Source organism: Cornus florida, unplaced genomic scaffold (genome assembly GCF_030987335.1).
Source record: "Cornus florida cultivar Cherokee Brave unplaced genomic scaffold, ASM3098733v1 CherokeeBrave_3.0.0_Hap2_Chr03, whole genome shotgun sequence".
Taxonomy (NCBI): Eukaryota; Viridiplantae; Streptophyta; class Magnoliopsida; order Cornales; family Cornaceae; genus Cornus; species Cornus florida.
The window spans coordinates 5,515,118-5,529,336 of record NW_026775573.1 but is presented as its reverse complement, the minus strand read 5'-3'; the positions used below and the strand labels follow the sequence as shown (position 1 = coordinate 5,529,336).

The following is a 14,219-nucleotide window of genomic DNA, read 5'->3' as shown; positions in this document are numbered from 1 at the left end:
ATGGAAGGGAGAGAAGAAGGGAAGGATGAGATATCCCTAGGGAAGAGATTATGGACTTCCCTCGTTTTGTTCGGTTGGATGGAAGAGAATAGAAGAACCTACCAAATTCCTTTGTTTGTTGCGAGAGAAGGGAAGTGAGAATTTAAAATTATTTTTATCATTATACCCTTCATTAACTTTTTTTCCTAGTAAATGGCCACCATCTTTACTACTCATTTAAACAGTATTATTAATTTCACTCTAATTTATTGTTTGCTTTTATTTCATCATGAATAATAATAATATAAAAAAAGTGTATCCCATACTTACTTTGTTGATAAATATTATCCTAGTAGAGAGATGTCAAACTAAAATTCTTATTTTCAGCCATTTGCGTTGCACACTCAAAATTATTTGCACCACTAGTTGTAGTCTTAGAATATATGACAATACTAGTGAAGTAACTACTGTTTTTAGAACTAGGTGTGAACATGGAGTTTTTTTTTGGTTCTAAATATATTCTAAAAAAATGCTTTTATGGCATTGTATGGTTTTTTTATGTAAACTGTGTATTTTTTCTTCTGAATCATTTTTTTACTAATAAGGAAATTATATAACAAACAATCCATATATATATATATATAAGATCCAGATTTCATCCAAATAAGGATTGCAGATGTCAGGTTCAAAGCAAGATAAAGGAGAAGGTGTATATATATATATATATAACATATGAATCATACCTTGATAGAGTAACCTTGATAGAGTTTTTTTTTTTTTTTGCGTGAGATGAGATGTGTATGGTTTAATTTTTAATATTTGAAAGGGATAATATTGTAATTTAATAATTTTATAATAGCTCCACTTATTTTCTCTCCTGTCTTCCGCCCAAATTTGAGAGGATGAAAATTTATAAAGAATGAGGGATAAGACATTCCTCCTATTATCCTTTCCCTCCGTGTCTCCTTCCTACCGAACGAAGGAATTTCTTCACTCCTCTTTCTTCCTTCCTACATAACAGAGTATTAGAAATGAAAAAAACCCAAAAATCATATTCGTCCCAAAAGCATTTGGGGGTGCATGTGACGCCCACGTGACTAAAATATGTGGTCAATGGACAATAAATAATCGACGTATATACAGATATGCTCATATTTATATACCAGAATCTAATAATATGAACAGACAAATCCCAACAACTCTTGTGTACTACATATATATATCTTTCTCATTACAAGCGTGAAAGAGCTTATTTCTGTGTAGAGAGAGAGAGAGATGGCAATTGAGAAGAGTGGCAGTAACTCTGCTTCTTCTTCCTCCTCGTGCTTCTCCCATTTTTGGTCCTCTGCTCTCCGATCAAAGCCTCTTCATAATACTCCTTTCTCAGAAGCCGCCGTCCGTACAGTTTCCGGCGAAGGGCTCATACGCCGTCTCGGCCTCTTCGACCTCATCCTCATCGGAATCGGCGCTTCAATCGGCGCCGGAATCTTTGTCGTCACGGGTACCGTCGCTCGCGATGTCGGTCCAGGTGCGTTGATGACTGAATGTGAATTATTGATTTATATACGCGTTTAGCATCATTTGAGCTTGAATTTAGTATAAACTCGATGGTATGATTTTCAGGCGTTTACTAATTGGTTTTTTATATTTTAATCATAAAGTTATGATTTTTCTCTAACTCTGTATGAATTCACGTGTCTATGCTATCAAGTCTGTACAGTATGATTGTTTAACATTGAATTTGGTTGTTGTAGTGTCAAATTTGAACTCAGCTGGAATCAGATTTGTTGTGTTAATTGTGGCACTGTTGTGGAAATTGAACTTTGAAGCTATGCAACCATTGGCTTTATTTGTATTGGTAGTGAAAATTATTTGTATCGGTAGTGAAAATTTTCTCGGGAATTTTTAGGAAGGAATTTTTTGGTGTACATGCTTTGTTCTTTGAGTCACGACTATGAAGGGCCTTATTTAGGTATAACTATGAAACAATCTTAAATTTGAATTGGGAATTAATTGCTTCCTTGTGTAAGGTTTTTTCAGCAGTGGCTTGGTCAATGTTAAGAAAATTGATGAACATTAATCTATTGCAGCTTGTTCTACAGTTCCTTTTTGGAAATCCAATCAAGACGAGCAATTGACTAGCTGAGTTAGGTAATGTCCCAGCAAATTTACTTGAATTTAGAATACCTTAACACCCCGAGTTGTATACGATCTACACAAGATAATTGCAGGAAGAGCTTATGGTTATGCTAGAATCATGTCTGAATTGTTCTATATTAAGTGTGATTACAGAGTTCACCATACACTAACCCCTCGTGTTAGGGTGCAATATTTGTGAATATTATCTGACAATTACCACATGTGGACAACTAATTTGAAAAGTTGAAGCTTAAAATATTTGGAAGGTGCTAGTTTACTAGGAAGCACAAATACTACAAAGTAGCCTTATCTGCATTTGATACAGGTCATATATTGATACTTATTGGGTACTCTGATACTTACTAACTTACCATAGTTGAAAATTTAGTACTTATACTGTATTTTTGGAATACATGTCCAATTCTTTTTAATACTTTTATAGATATCTTTGACAATCACGCGGCATGTCCTTTTACATTCCTTCTCATAAAACATGTGATTGTGGACGGAATTTCAAGAGGAAAATAGCCTTTCACTAGGAGAAGCCAAATCTCGAAATAGGTCTGCTTAGATCAAACTGCTTCTGCATTTTCCTTACTGCAGTCAGACTTAAGCGTGTTAAACTTGTCAAAAACAAATGAAGAGCAAAGTTTTAGTTAGAGAGTAGAGAGACAAAGAGAAAACATTTCTTTGACTGTGCAAACCAACTTGTACGATATTGGCTCATTTGAGGAAAAGTTGGATAGAAGTGAAGAGGACATAGAGAGTAGAGAAAGCCAAGAAAGAGGATTTAATTTTATGCTTTTTATGTTGTCGGGGAAAGATTTTCATTGCATAGAACAGTATTATAACTGGTAATTTTTTACATTTTGTATGGATGGAGTAGTTTGAAGTGAAAAATAATCTCACAAGGTGCTATTATTATGTGCATGTAGCCTTCCTTATCTTCACTAAGATAACAAGTTAATTTTCTTCGCTTACATTCTTGAAGAAAAATTTATGAAATAACTTTGCCGGTGGTTGTGCCAATTCACTTTGCAGGGGTTCAATCATGTGGAATGTTGTCTGTACTAGCCTAGTTAAGATGGGCATTAAAATACTGAGTTTATCAGGTGCATAGTCTGAAATCTGGTCTGTTCCCGTTTGTTTCAGCTAGAATGTTCCAATCTAGCAAAAAGACAAAGTAAATCCCTCAATTTCAGTTGGGTAATTATCTCGGCCTGTTTCGTGGTGTTTCACCTGTTTTGGTGTATTGCAGAAGTTATAGTGAATATTGATATTGCTTGCCGAATCTTGCATGAACACTGGTGTTAGGTTTTGTTGTATGTTGCCATCTATGAAAGCTAATAGATATAAAAAAAAAAAAGAAGAACAAATTCCCATTAGATATATTCCAGACTATTCACATGCTTTAATCATCAATATGTTGTGTTTCTTTTTGTTGGAACCCTAACTAAGCCGTGGGATTCATCATCCAACTCAAGTTCTCTGCCTCTTGTCTGTCATTAGCAATTTTCACTTGCTTATGTATCCTTAAAAGTCTTTGTGCTTTTGGTTTTCTTATCCTTATATAGTTATATATATATGTGCTGTGTATATATGTATATATTGGTTTAGGAAATTAAAACTTCAGTCAGCTATTAAATATCCCTCTTTGATTACCTTATACTCCTATATCTCTAATATGTTCTTGCTTTTGGGTTTCGGCAGTCACTTTATATTGATTCAAGATTTGCGCTCTGGCATGATGTTTGTGTAAATTTTGTATGTAATTTTTTTTATTGCATCCCCTCTATCTTTCTTCTTTCATTCAAATATATCTTTTTGGTAAATTCCTGGTGAAGGACATGCTTGTTGGAGGTAGTGCTATATATATATTTTTTCTTTTTTGTATATTTCATTTATTAGACGTGTTAATTTCTACATTTTTATAAACATATACTGACAAAAAAAACTGAAATGGTATGTCAAAACACTCCAGTGCCAGTATGCTCCATTTCGGTAAAATGGAACAATCAATGAAATGCTGATTAGGAGTGGCTGGCCTTCCAACTTAGAACTGGAGTATCTGGAATCCAAAGGACTTTTGTGCGCTCTTAAATCACCAATTTGTGGATAAATAGATTTTCCCTAAGTTAGTGCATAAACTAGGGCCCCTAGGAGTTAGTGAACAGCGAGAAAGAGAAGAGAATGATGCTGTAAGGCTTTTCTTCTTTAGTTTTATTATTGCTTGATCATTTGTTGTGGGAATGTTCAAATGAATTTGTTCATCATCAATTGATCGAGGCCATGACTAATCAAAATTAATTAGTTGATATGTTAGTTCATTAGCTAATGAACTGTGTTTACACCTTAAATTACTTGGTTTAAGATAGAGCTGAATCTGGTTACTAGTAAAAAAAGAAGAAGATAGAGATAAATCTGGTTTACAGTAGCTATGTGTATTTTAAGGGCACAGTTGACATTTAAAGTTTTTATTAAGGGTATATTCAACTTTTTATATATATTTTTGACTATTTTAGAAGTATATGATATTCTAATTGATTGTTAGATGACATCAGGAATTTGTATCATTACCATTCATAAATAGTTATTAGAATCAGTAATTTGTTAGAAACAACTAAAGTATAGAAGAATGCAGTGCAACTCCAAAGCCTAAAGGGTGGTCCCTATAGTTGTCTGAATCTCACGAGAGGTAATGTAACTTTACCTAATTTACATGTATTTATATATGAGGAGAGATACATGTAGTCCTTTAATTGTCCGTATTGTGTTTGCTTCCTAATTTCTTACAAATTTTGTCATATTGGCATTTCTGCGTTGTGTCATATTTATATCTTCTGACAGTCCATTTTTTTTTTTTTTTTTTCCTAGTTGGTACTCACACACACGTCTCTACTGAGACTTGAATGATTTGAACTCCTGACCTCCCTTTGGGAAGTAAGAGGCTGATACCGTTAGGCCACTGGCCCGTCGGTCTAACAGTCCATTCTTCATAGCTACTTTATTTTGTATGATTAAAGAGTATATATGTTTCCATTTAGGTTTGGGTTATTTTTGAACTCGGTTTTTCATTAAAGCGGTATGTTACTGATTTAGAAAATCCATCCAAACTAGCTCTAACATTGTTCTTGGAATTTGAATTGTTTGGCTTACCCAAATATGGCTGGTTTTTGGTTATATTATTCATACATTCTCTCCTACTTGAATGCAGGAGTTACAATAAGCTTTATACTTGCTGGAGCATCTTGTGTACTCAATGCACTCTGTTATGCCGAGCTAGCTTCTCGATTTCCGGCAGTTGTTGGGGGAGCCTACTTATATACGTACACAGCTTTCAATGAGCTTACAGCTTTTCTTGTGTTTGCACAACTGATGCTTGACTATCATATTGGTGCAGCGAGCATAGCACGAAGCTTAGCAAGCTATGTAGTTGCAATAATAGAACTCATTCCTCTTTTTAAGGGTAACATACCAAACTGGATTGGACATGGTGGTGAGGAGTTTTTTGGAGTTCTTTCTATCAACGTATTAGCTCCAATTCTCCTGGTACTTCTGACCATAATTCTTTGTTGGGGTGTTGGAGAATCATCCATATTAAACTCGTTTATGACTATGACAAAGGTGATGTTTCTATCCTACATTTCTTTTATGTCGCTGTTGCCAGGATCAGAATCTCAATCTGTAAGGATTAATTCCTTTAGGGATCGGATGTTAAGAAACATTTGAAGGCTAGCCTGAAAGCTTAAACCATAAGAAAAAAATAAAAAATAAAAAAAGGAAAAAGAACACCCCTTGTGGACTGAGGAGGTGTATAACTTTTACATGACTCAAGTTGAGGCATATGCCTTATGGGAATAACTTTCCCCTCCAAAGTAAAACGTATATTTTTTTTAATAAAAAAAAGATCCGTCTTTCCAAATAGCGTTTCTGTTAAAGAAGTAGAGAGCTGGTAGACCAAAATATAAAGTTGATTGATTCTACAACATTGAGAAATGGATACAGCAACTGTTCCTTTCTTGGTTTTGATACAAATTGGAAAATGCAGAAGAGTTGGGCTTTCTCACTAATTGACCGTTTATGAAGAAAATTTAGACATTCTAATGTATTTTATCCTATGGGACTAATCTCATGTATTTTAACCTATGGGACCATTCTCATGTATTTTAACCTAATGTTTTTCATAAAATTATAAACTCATTTTCTTCATTTCTGATAATCCCTTATAACGCGACAAATGCTAGAAGATATATTATTAGAATAGAAATTTTTGGTGAAGCATCATGAAAATTTGAAGATAAACACGTCTACTACTAATGGGAAATTAAAAATTATTTGGAGAATATGTTTGCCAATGGGGACATCAAAATTTTATAATGAAATCACGTGATATTGAAAAAATAAAAAAAGTAAAACCCAAGGAACATCAATAACATTGCAAAGACTTTATTTAGGACTTCAGGAATATTTATTACTACGTATTAGTGAGGAAATAAAATGCCACAACTGCAGGATGCAAAGTTATATTCTGCCTGCTTTTAACGTTGTATTGGAGTATCTAAAAATCCTATTAGTAGATAATTTAGCTTGTTTTGGGTTGTTTTTCTGTGTTTACTGTCTATTTTGTTAGAATACTTGCTAAAAGTTTGTATTGTTCTGTTAAGTTTACCAGTTGGGTGTGTTATTTGCCTCTCTTATGGGAAGATACCTTTGTCCTCCATTAAGTTGTCACATGGCTTACCATGACTACTTAGAGCAAGTACAATCCTTTGGAGTAAAATGGGTAATTTTGCAAATTTATGGCAATTTGAGGGTTTATGTGCTGGACTATTGGCTGTTGTATGTTCCGTAATAGATTTTGACTACATGTCATGTTGTTAGAGTTTTGTTTTCCTTAAGAATGTTATGCTTTAAGGGTTGCACTCTTTATTTTTATATCAGATTTTTTTTTTTTTTTTTGATAAATTATTCTTATTCCCTTTGGGATGTAAAATATGTATCTTCTCACTATCCCCATAGTGTATGAGACAAATGTATGCATTTTGCTTAGGGTTGCATTCAAAAGTTGAGGTTTAGAATTTCAATTGGCAATTAAAGTAAGTGCCAACCTCAAATAGTTGGGAAAATGTTTTGTTTGTTGTTGCAATTAAACTGAGTAAGTAAAGGGGGGAAAAAAAATCATTTTTATGCTTACCAAATTTTTGATGAAATGACTTGCATGTAGTTTACTTTTAGCAAGTTAACTTGCTGTCCTAGGGGTTTGGATATCATTTACTATTGTTTAATCTGTCTCTAGGTTCCAGCACGTTGTTTTGGAGCTTTGAAGGTCCTTTAGGTTGTCTAATGATTATAAATTAGATAAATCTGGCCTAGAGTTCCAATGCTTCTTTATAGAGTTTAGGTTTCATTTTTACATCTTATGGTCAAAATAGTTTCAAATTAAGGCTTTTTATGGTCATCTTTTGTGTCATGTTACTCATGTATTAGTTCTTGGGCATCCTTGCGGTCTGGTTCCTTGTTTGCATCTTCTATTTAACTGAAGGGTGGCGTTCTTGAAGTCTGTGAGGAGACCAAGAATGGATTGAGGATGAGAAAGCGCATGTTTAAGTGATACCCTTTAGATTTGGGGATTAGAGAAGATATTTAGTAGTTTCAGGGTTAATTCGAACTTGATGAGTTTTAAATTGGTTTGATGGTGTTGATCATTGCTTTGGATATAAAGAACGTTAATGAAGTGATTGTTGTCAACCAAATCTTAAGGGGACATCTCAGTGGTGATAAATGAGAGCTTTTTTTTTTTTTTTTTAATTTTTAATTTTATTTTCTTTCAGTCTATAGAGTCCAGGGAGGATATTCTAACACCGAAACTACTACAAAAATAGAATGAAGGTGCATCAGGCTTCTACTGTATATATCTGATTCTGCTACATCTTTTCTGGCCTTCTGCTATCATATATCTAAACATCCTCATTCAAACGCGTCTAGTGGTTGCTCAATGTTCTGTTGGTCTTATTTATTATACTACAAATTTTTCAGTTTTCTTTACTTGTAGTAGATCCCTTATTTTATTTTATTTATAAATTATAACAATTCTAATATGATACATGCGCAGTTTGCAAATAATGTATGTGTGAGTCCATCTCAGGTCTCCATGTAGAACATATTTTATTACTTAAAATTTGAATATTAGTTTTTAAAACTGTTTACTCAGGAGATTGGTTGCTTGTTATAGATCAGCTGTTCATTTATGCCCTGTGGTACAGTTAGTTTAAGATGTTGTGGTCTTTCTACTTTCAACAAATAGTCAAATGCTTCAAATAATTAAAGATTAAATAATATTTCTGATGCAATGGATACTGCATTCACATCAATGATGTAACTGGTGGTACACCAAATTTGATGCAGGTAGTCATTGTTATTTTTGTCATCATTGTTGGTGCTTTTAAGGTTGATGTTTCAAATTGGTCTCCATTTGCTCCGAATGGTGTTGAAGCCATACTGACTGGAGCCACTGTAGTATTTTTTGCATATGTTGGATTTGATGCGGTTGCTAATTCAGCTGAAGAGTCTAAAAGGCCACAGGTAAGTCTTAGTGAGATGATTTGATGCCTGTGTTGCTAGTTGCTACTGTCTTGATGTTGGAATTCTCACCACTGTTTTTTCATGTTGAGATTTTTGTTTTTAATTTCTGATAGTTTTGCATCTATATTTATTTATTTATTTTTTGGTTTTCAACACGACATGCAGCGGGACTTGCCACTGGGCATCATGGGAAGCCTTCTTATTTGTGTTGTATTGTATATTGGTGTTTGCTTAGTGCTTACTGGAATGGTACCTTACAAGTTCCTTGGGGAAGAAGCTCCTTTGTCTGAAGCTTTCATATCCAAGGGTTTGAAATATGTTTCTGTGTTAATTAGCTTTGGTGCTGTTGCTGGACTTACTACGACCCTTCTAGTTGGTCTTTACGTTCAGGTAAAGCACTATAAACTTCCTTATATTAACATGTCTTTGTCACATAAAGGGCCAATGTAGATGATGGAATTTTTTCATGAGCAGTCTCGGCTATATCTTGGGCTTGGAAGGGATGGTTTACTACCATCAATATTTGCTAAAGTACACCCAATACGCCACACTCCAATTCATTCTCAGGTCTGGGTTGGTATTATTGCTGGTGTCTTGGCAGGGCTGTTCAATGTGCATGTGCTCTCACACATTCTCTCTGTTGGCTCGTTGGTATGTAGGTTGCTTATCTTTTGTACTTGACAAGTTGAATTTGATAAATGTATCTTATTTGTTTTCCCAAAAACAGGGTAAATGTTCTGCATTTTACCTTTGTATGAAGTTCATGCAGTTACCAATTAAATTATTGCATAGCTATTCCAGAGAAAAGAATTGCCCAAGTTGAGTTATATTATATGGCATGCTGTGATGGCTAATTTTAGAATTTTATAAATTACTATGAAATATATGTGCCTATAAAAGTACTCCCTGGCTAGTGTATCTTAGTAATATTTAGATTTGGGTTGAATGCACCTCATATGAACACTTCGATTTGTTTCAGACGGGCTATTCTGTTGTTTCAGCATGTGTTGTAACCCTCCGCTGGAGGGATAAAGCTGCAAGTCAAGTTTCTAGGAAGTGGATTTCGAACAGGCAGGAAGGGGTCATTTGCCTCATCGTAATTGCTGCTACCGGTTTTGCTGCTGGAGTTCTCTATCGTTTCAGTGCTTCATTTATCTTTCTGGTTGTAGCTGTAGTCATTGCGATCTTTGCTTCTGCTGTTCTTTATCGCCGTCAAGTAAGTGCAATTCTACACCATAGATACATGATGTCACTATTTTTTATATTGTGGGCACCATGCATTACAATAGTTTTTAGAGAGAGAGAGAGAGAGAGCTAATGGAATATGTAGTTGAACTAGAGAGAGAGAGAGAGCTAATGGAATATGTAGTTGAACTAGGTAGCTCCCTTGGTAAATGCAGTTATTAGGTAGCCACGGTGGTGAGGGGGGAAGTGTTTCCCTAGCTCTCCTGCAAATATACTTAGCCAGGCAATCAGTTCAAGAAAGGTAAAGAATAATTTAGTGTGCGAATGCATTTTTGCCGTGTTGTTTCATTTTCCAACAGAACACTGCTAGCTTCCCTCCTTTGCAAGTTATTTTGTCCTTTCCTTTTTAGTCCTGGTACAAATGTATAGGTTGCATTATCTTTTATGCAGGTTTATATGGATCCACCAGGCTTTTCTTGTCCAGGTGTTCCAATTGTGCCGGCTGTTTGCATCTTCTTCAACATGTTCCTGTTTGCTCAGGTTTTGCTACATCATACCTCTTTAACTAAACTAGCATGGAATGAGATTGTGAATCAAATGTCAACGGATTAACATTTCCAAGTTGACTACCAACACTTGAACCTTTTCTATTCTTTTTTTTCTGTGTGTTTTGCAGTTACACCATGAAGCCTGGGTGAGATTTGTCGTCCTCAGCATTATTTCAGTTGGTATATATGCATTTTACGGGCAGTATCATGCCAATCCTGTAAGTTCTAATGAGACAGTTATTTACCACATGGCACCTGCTGAAGAAGCAGAATGAATACTAACATCATATGGTGCCATATTCATGTGGCTTCTTGTCTTTTGTATCTTATTGTTCTATATATACCCACAATTAGGTTGCAGTCAATTTGTACTTCCAAGACATTTATATGTTGAACACTGTGATGGTAGTTAGCAACAAAATGCAATGATATATATATTTTTAATGTGAATCTGTGCAATTGTTTAGAATTTTGAGATAGGGCATTGTTTACAGTTCATATTATCATTTATGGTGATGATTTTAATTTGTTGTACTCTCTCTCTCTATCAATAGCCACAGGCTGCTGTGATCTCAACACATCTGATGTAGTCACTGACATGAAATCAATGATTGTCAGTTCAATCTCGTCTCATGACCAGCAAAAATGAAATGATACAGTAATTGATTTCCTCGGAAATGTTGAAACGTCCTACTACCGTGGAAACACGTACTATGCAAAAACCTCACCTTTCTTCTTTGATAGGGTTTTGCAGGGGGAGATCGACTTGTTTAGGGCTGGAGTAAGCGAAAATAAAAATGTATGTATACATTGTTGTTTTGTTTGGATGGCTTGGAAGTGTTGTTGCTGTATGTCATAGTTATTTGTCTGATCCTTAATTTCCCTCATGCTCAAGCTTTTAGTTTCATTTCTGATAGTCAATCATGTATTTCCACCATGGGAAGACCTTGTATAGTGCTGTTAGAACTGTTGTAGAAAAGGTCGAAAGATCAATATGAACAACAGTAAGTTCTGCATGTTCTGTAGGCATCCATCAACAATAATTAGTGTTGTGCAGGGAGTCCGAATGTCTAACTGTGAGTGGGGGCATGGGTGCCACCACTGACAACCCTCCTCCTCTCCCACTCACCGGTCGGAGTTTGAATAGCTTTTAGCTCTTTTTTCAACTCATTCCATCTTCGTGTCTCAAAGGCTATGTTTAAACTCAGGTGGGCTTAGCCTGTAGCTGTTTTGGGCATATTTCGCTTCAGACAGTACCAGGCTTCGTATCCTAATTTCCTCTTGAAAAAAATTATGGAGTGCAATGAGTCAATGACACTAATCTTTATTAGACAAAAATTACAATTACACTCCCCCCTCTACACCCAAAAAAAAACCTAATGTTACGTTTGGAGCACAACAATTTGAATTTGGGATTGGAGAAAATTTAACTAAAAGTTTGTATTAAATTTCTTCTAATCCTAAATCCAAAGTTCCTATTGAGTGCTCTCAAAGTGTTCAAGCTTAATATCGAATTTTTTTTTTTATTTTTATTTTTTTAAAGAAAGTGCAACTTTATTATCCAACCCAATTTTAAATAAAAAATTTCCTAATAAATAGGATTTCAAAATAGAACCCTAATTGGACTAAGAATTATTATTATTTTGTTTTTGGTAAGTAAAAAGAAACAATTAAGAATTGGACTTAGATTTTTGAGACATAATGCCTAACATTATTGTTATTTGGAAAAGAGTCCTGCGTGACTTAAAAGCCAAATCCAATTGCCTGCAAAACAAAACAAAATATTATCTCTATTACATGGCAATAATTGTCATTATATTTCTTTTAGAACCTCACACATTAATTGCCTACAAAATTAAATTACTATTTCTAAAATTAAAAATTCAAATAATGTTTTATGTTTCCTTGAATAAAAATTATTAATATTATATTCATATATTAAACATAAGAAGGTCTAATTTTGAAATGTTGCGATGCCCCTGCCAACAAAACCCATTATATATATTGAAAATACAATATCCATTATAATGTAATTCCAAATTCATTATCTTAAAAATAAATAGATGTATTTTTAAAGTAAAAATATTTCATTCTCAAAATAAATATATATATAGGTTTTATATATTTGAAATAATATTTGATGTATCATGTATATGTGTGTTTGGAGAAATATTTTAACAATTCTAATATATTAATGAGATAGAATCATCTTGATTAAATATTAATATATAAATATATATACCTCTCTCTCTCTCCCCTCACATAGGTACACAATATTCCTCTCCCCAAGAACACCACGGTGATGCCATTGTCATCTCTTTCCTCTTCACATTCACGTATCTCTGCTCCACTGCACAGCCTACACCCAAAACACAACCAATAACATCAACCTCTGACTTTTTTACCCAGACCAATTTCCTTCGCCGCCACTGACCTCCGGTGACTCTGCTAGCTCCGCCATAATGCCGCCTCTTAATTAGCAGCAAATCACTCGTCCTGGGCCATAACCACAAGAGCCTTTACAGCCCCATCAATGCATTAAATTACTCCTAGGCCATAACCACAAGAGCCTTTACAGCCCAATAAATGCATTACATTACTCCTATTCTTGTTTTTCGCTCAGATTTTTTTCCTTTAAATTAAACCTAGACTTTCAAATCTAGGACAAAGATCATAATCTAGTAACAGCCCACTCCACCACCTACATACAGTTTTGTTCTTGAGTTTTAGTCAAAAGGCTTACCATTTAAAGATAACATTCATCTGTAGCAATGTGAAATTGTGCACATGTAGTGCTTCACAATCACCCACAAAGTCGTCACACATTTCCACCACTAGTCGGTAGTCCGTCTGTTGCGGAGTATGAGAAGGGTCACTGTTTCTAGGCGCTCAACTCCAAACCTTCAAAAACAAAATTTGTAGTACATTTTTGTATAATCTTTTCAAGTTCCCCACACCCACATATATAGAATGAGCATGCTCATATAATTACAGATATAGATATATAGATGTCATGATTATTATCATATTAATTTGTTGATATAGGTAGTGCAAAAGAATATCAAAATATGTTGAGGAAAGTAAGATGTTTAGAAGTTATAACGAAATTAAACCTTCATTTGATTGAGGCTGGTGGTGAGCCTAGCCTGCTGATGCATTCATCCATGTCCCCGTGCATACAATGGCAGTATAGAACGTGAAGTCATGTGTGATGATTGCGCTCCAGTGTAAGGCCATTGCCGAGTTTGAAGTAGATGGTGGATTTTATCAACAAGTCCACACCAATGGAATTTAGCTGCTAGATGTTGAGGTAGTAGACGACGAAGTTGCCACACCTCTCCCAGTGAAAGCGTAGTGTACATCACATATAGAGCTGGACATAGTGGATCCAGGAAGAGCAACGATGCAAGTGATGCTAAAGATAGCGAGCCAGACAACATGGAAATGCAATGAGTTGGAGAAGAATATTTGAGCTCCATTGCGTATGTTAATTATGTTAGATTATAAGCGTATAAGGAATTATAATCTAAGTATATATATATATAGAGACGTTATCTTGATGGAAATGCCATCTGAAAGCCCAATGCCTACTACTGTCAATCTTAACATCATTAGAAATATCCTCATATCTATCATCTTCTAGAGAGAACATCTCTCTCCAAATTATCGTCATCCCATTATGGTTTTGTCCTTCCACTTCTCCTAAACTTTCTCCAAATCAAATATAATGGAAAGAACTACTCTCCCTTCGACACACATCCGATAACAACTACTTTCTCCATCGCC

The 14,219-nt window shown here is 34.8% G+C and overlaps 1 protein-coding gene across 2 annotated transcripts; it reads left to right on the top strand.

Annotated features, from left to right (window-relative positions):
• Positions 1 to 1,147: 1,147 nt before the first annotated feature.
• On the top strand, positions 1,148 to 11,311 carry LOC132299174 (cationic amino acid transporter 9, chloroplastic). Of its 2 annotated transcripts, XM_059795652.1 has the most exons (9): positions 1,148 to 1,507; positions 5,333 to 5,742; positions 8,524 to 8,700; positions 8,866 to 9,090; positions 9,175 to 9,351; positions 9,680 to 9,916; positions 10,336 to 10,425; positions 10,562 to 10,651; positions 10,988 to 11,311. In XM_059795652.1, exons 1-9 carry the CDS (start codon positions 1,255 to 1,257, stop codon positions 11,021 to 11,023), a joined length of 1,695 nt encoding a protein of 564 aa, XP_059651635.1. In that variant the 5' UTR covers positions 1,148 to 1,254; the 3' UTR covers positions 11,024 to 11,311. The 2 variants fall into 2 exon arrangements, with proteins under 2 accessions (XP_059651635.1, XP_059651634.1); XM_059795651.1 differs by lacking the exon at positions 10,988 to 11,311 and having other exon boundaries at positions 1,149 to 1,507; positions 10,562 to 10,883.
• The last annotated feature ends 2,908 nt before the right edge of the window (positions 11,312 to 14,219 follow it).

What these genes read in the sequence shown, in the direction of transcription:
- LOC132299174 (XM_059795651.1), top strand. Translation starts at nt 1,255, where the DNA reads ATGGCAATTGAGAAGAGTGGCAGTAACTCTGCTTCTTCTTCCTCCTCG. An exon ending in CGCTCGCGATGTCGGTCCAG is followed by an intron (nt 1,508 to 5,332) that starts GTGCGTTGATGA and finishes ACTTGAATGCAG; the next exon opens with GAGTTACAATAAGCTTTATA. An exon ending in TAGTTGGTCTTTACGTTCAG is followed by an intron (nt 9,091 to 9,174) that starts GTAAAGCACTAT and finishes TTTCATGAGCAG; the next exon opens with TCTCGGCTATATCTTGGGCT.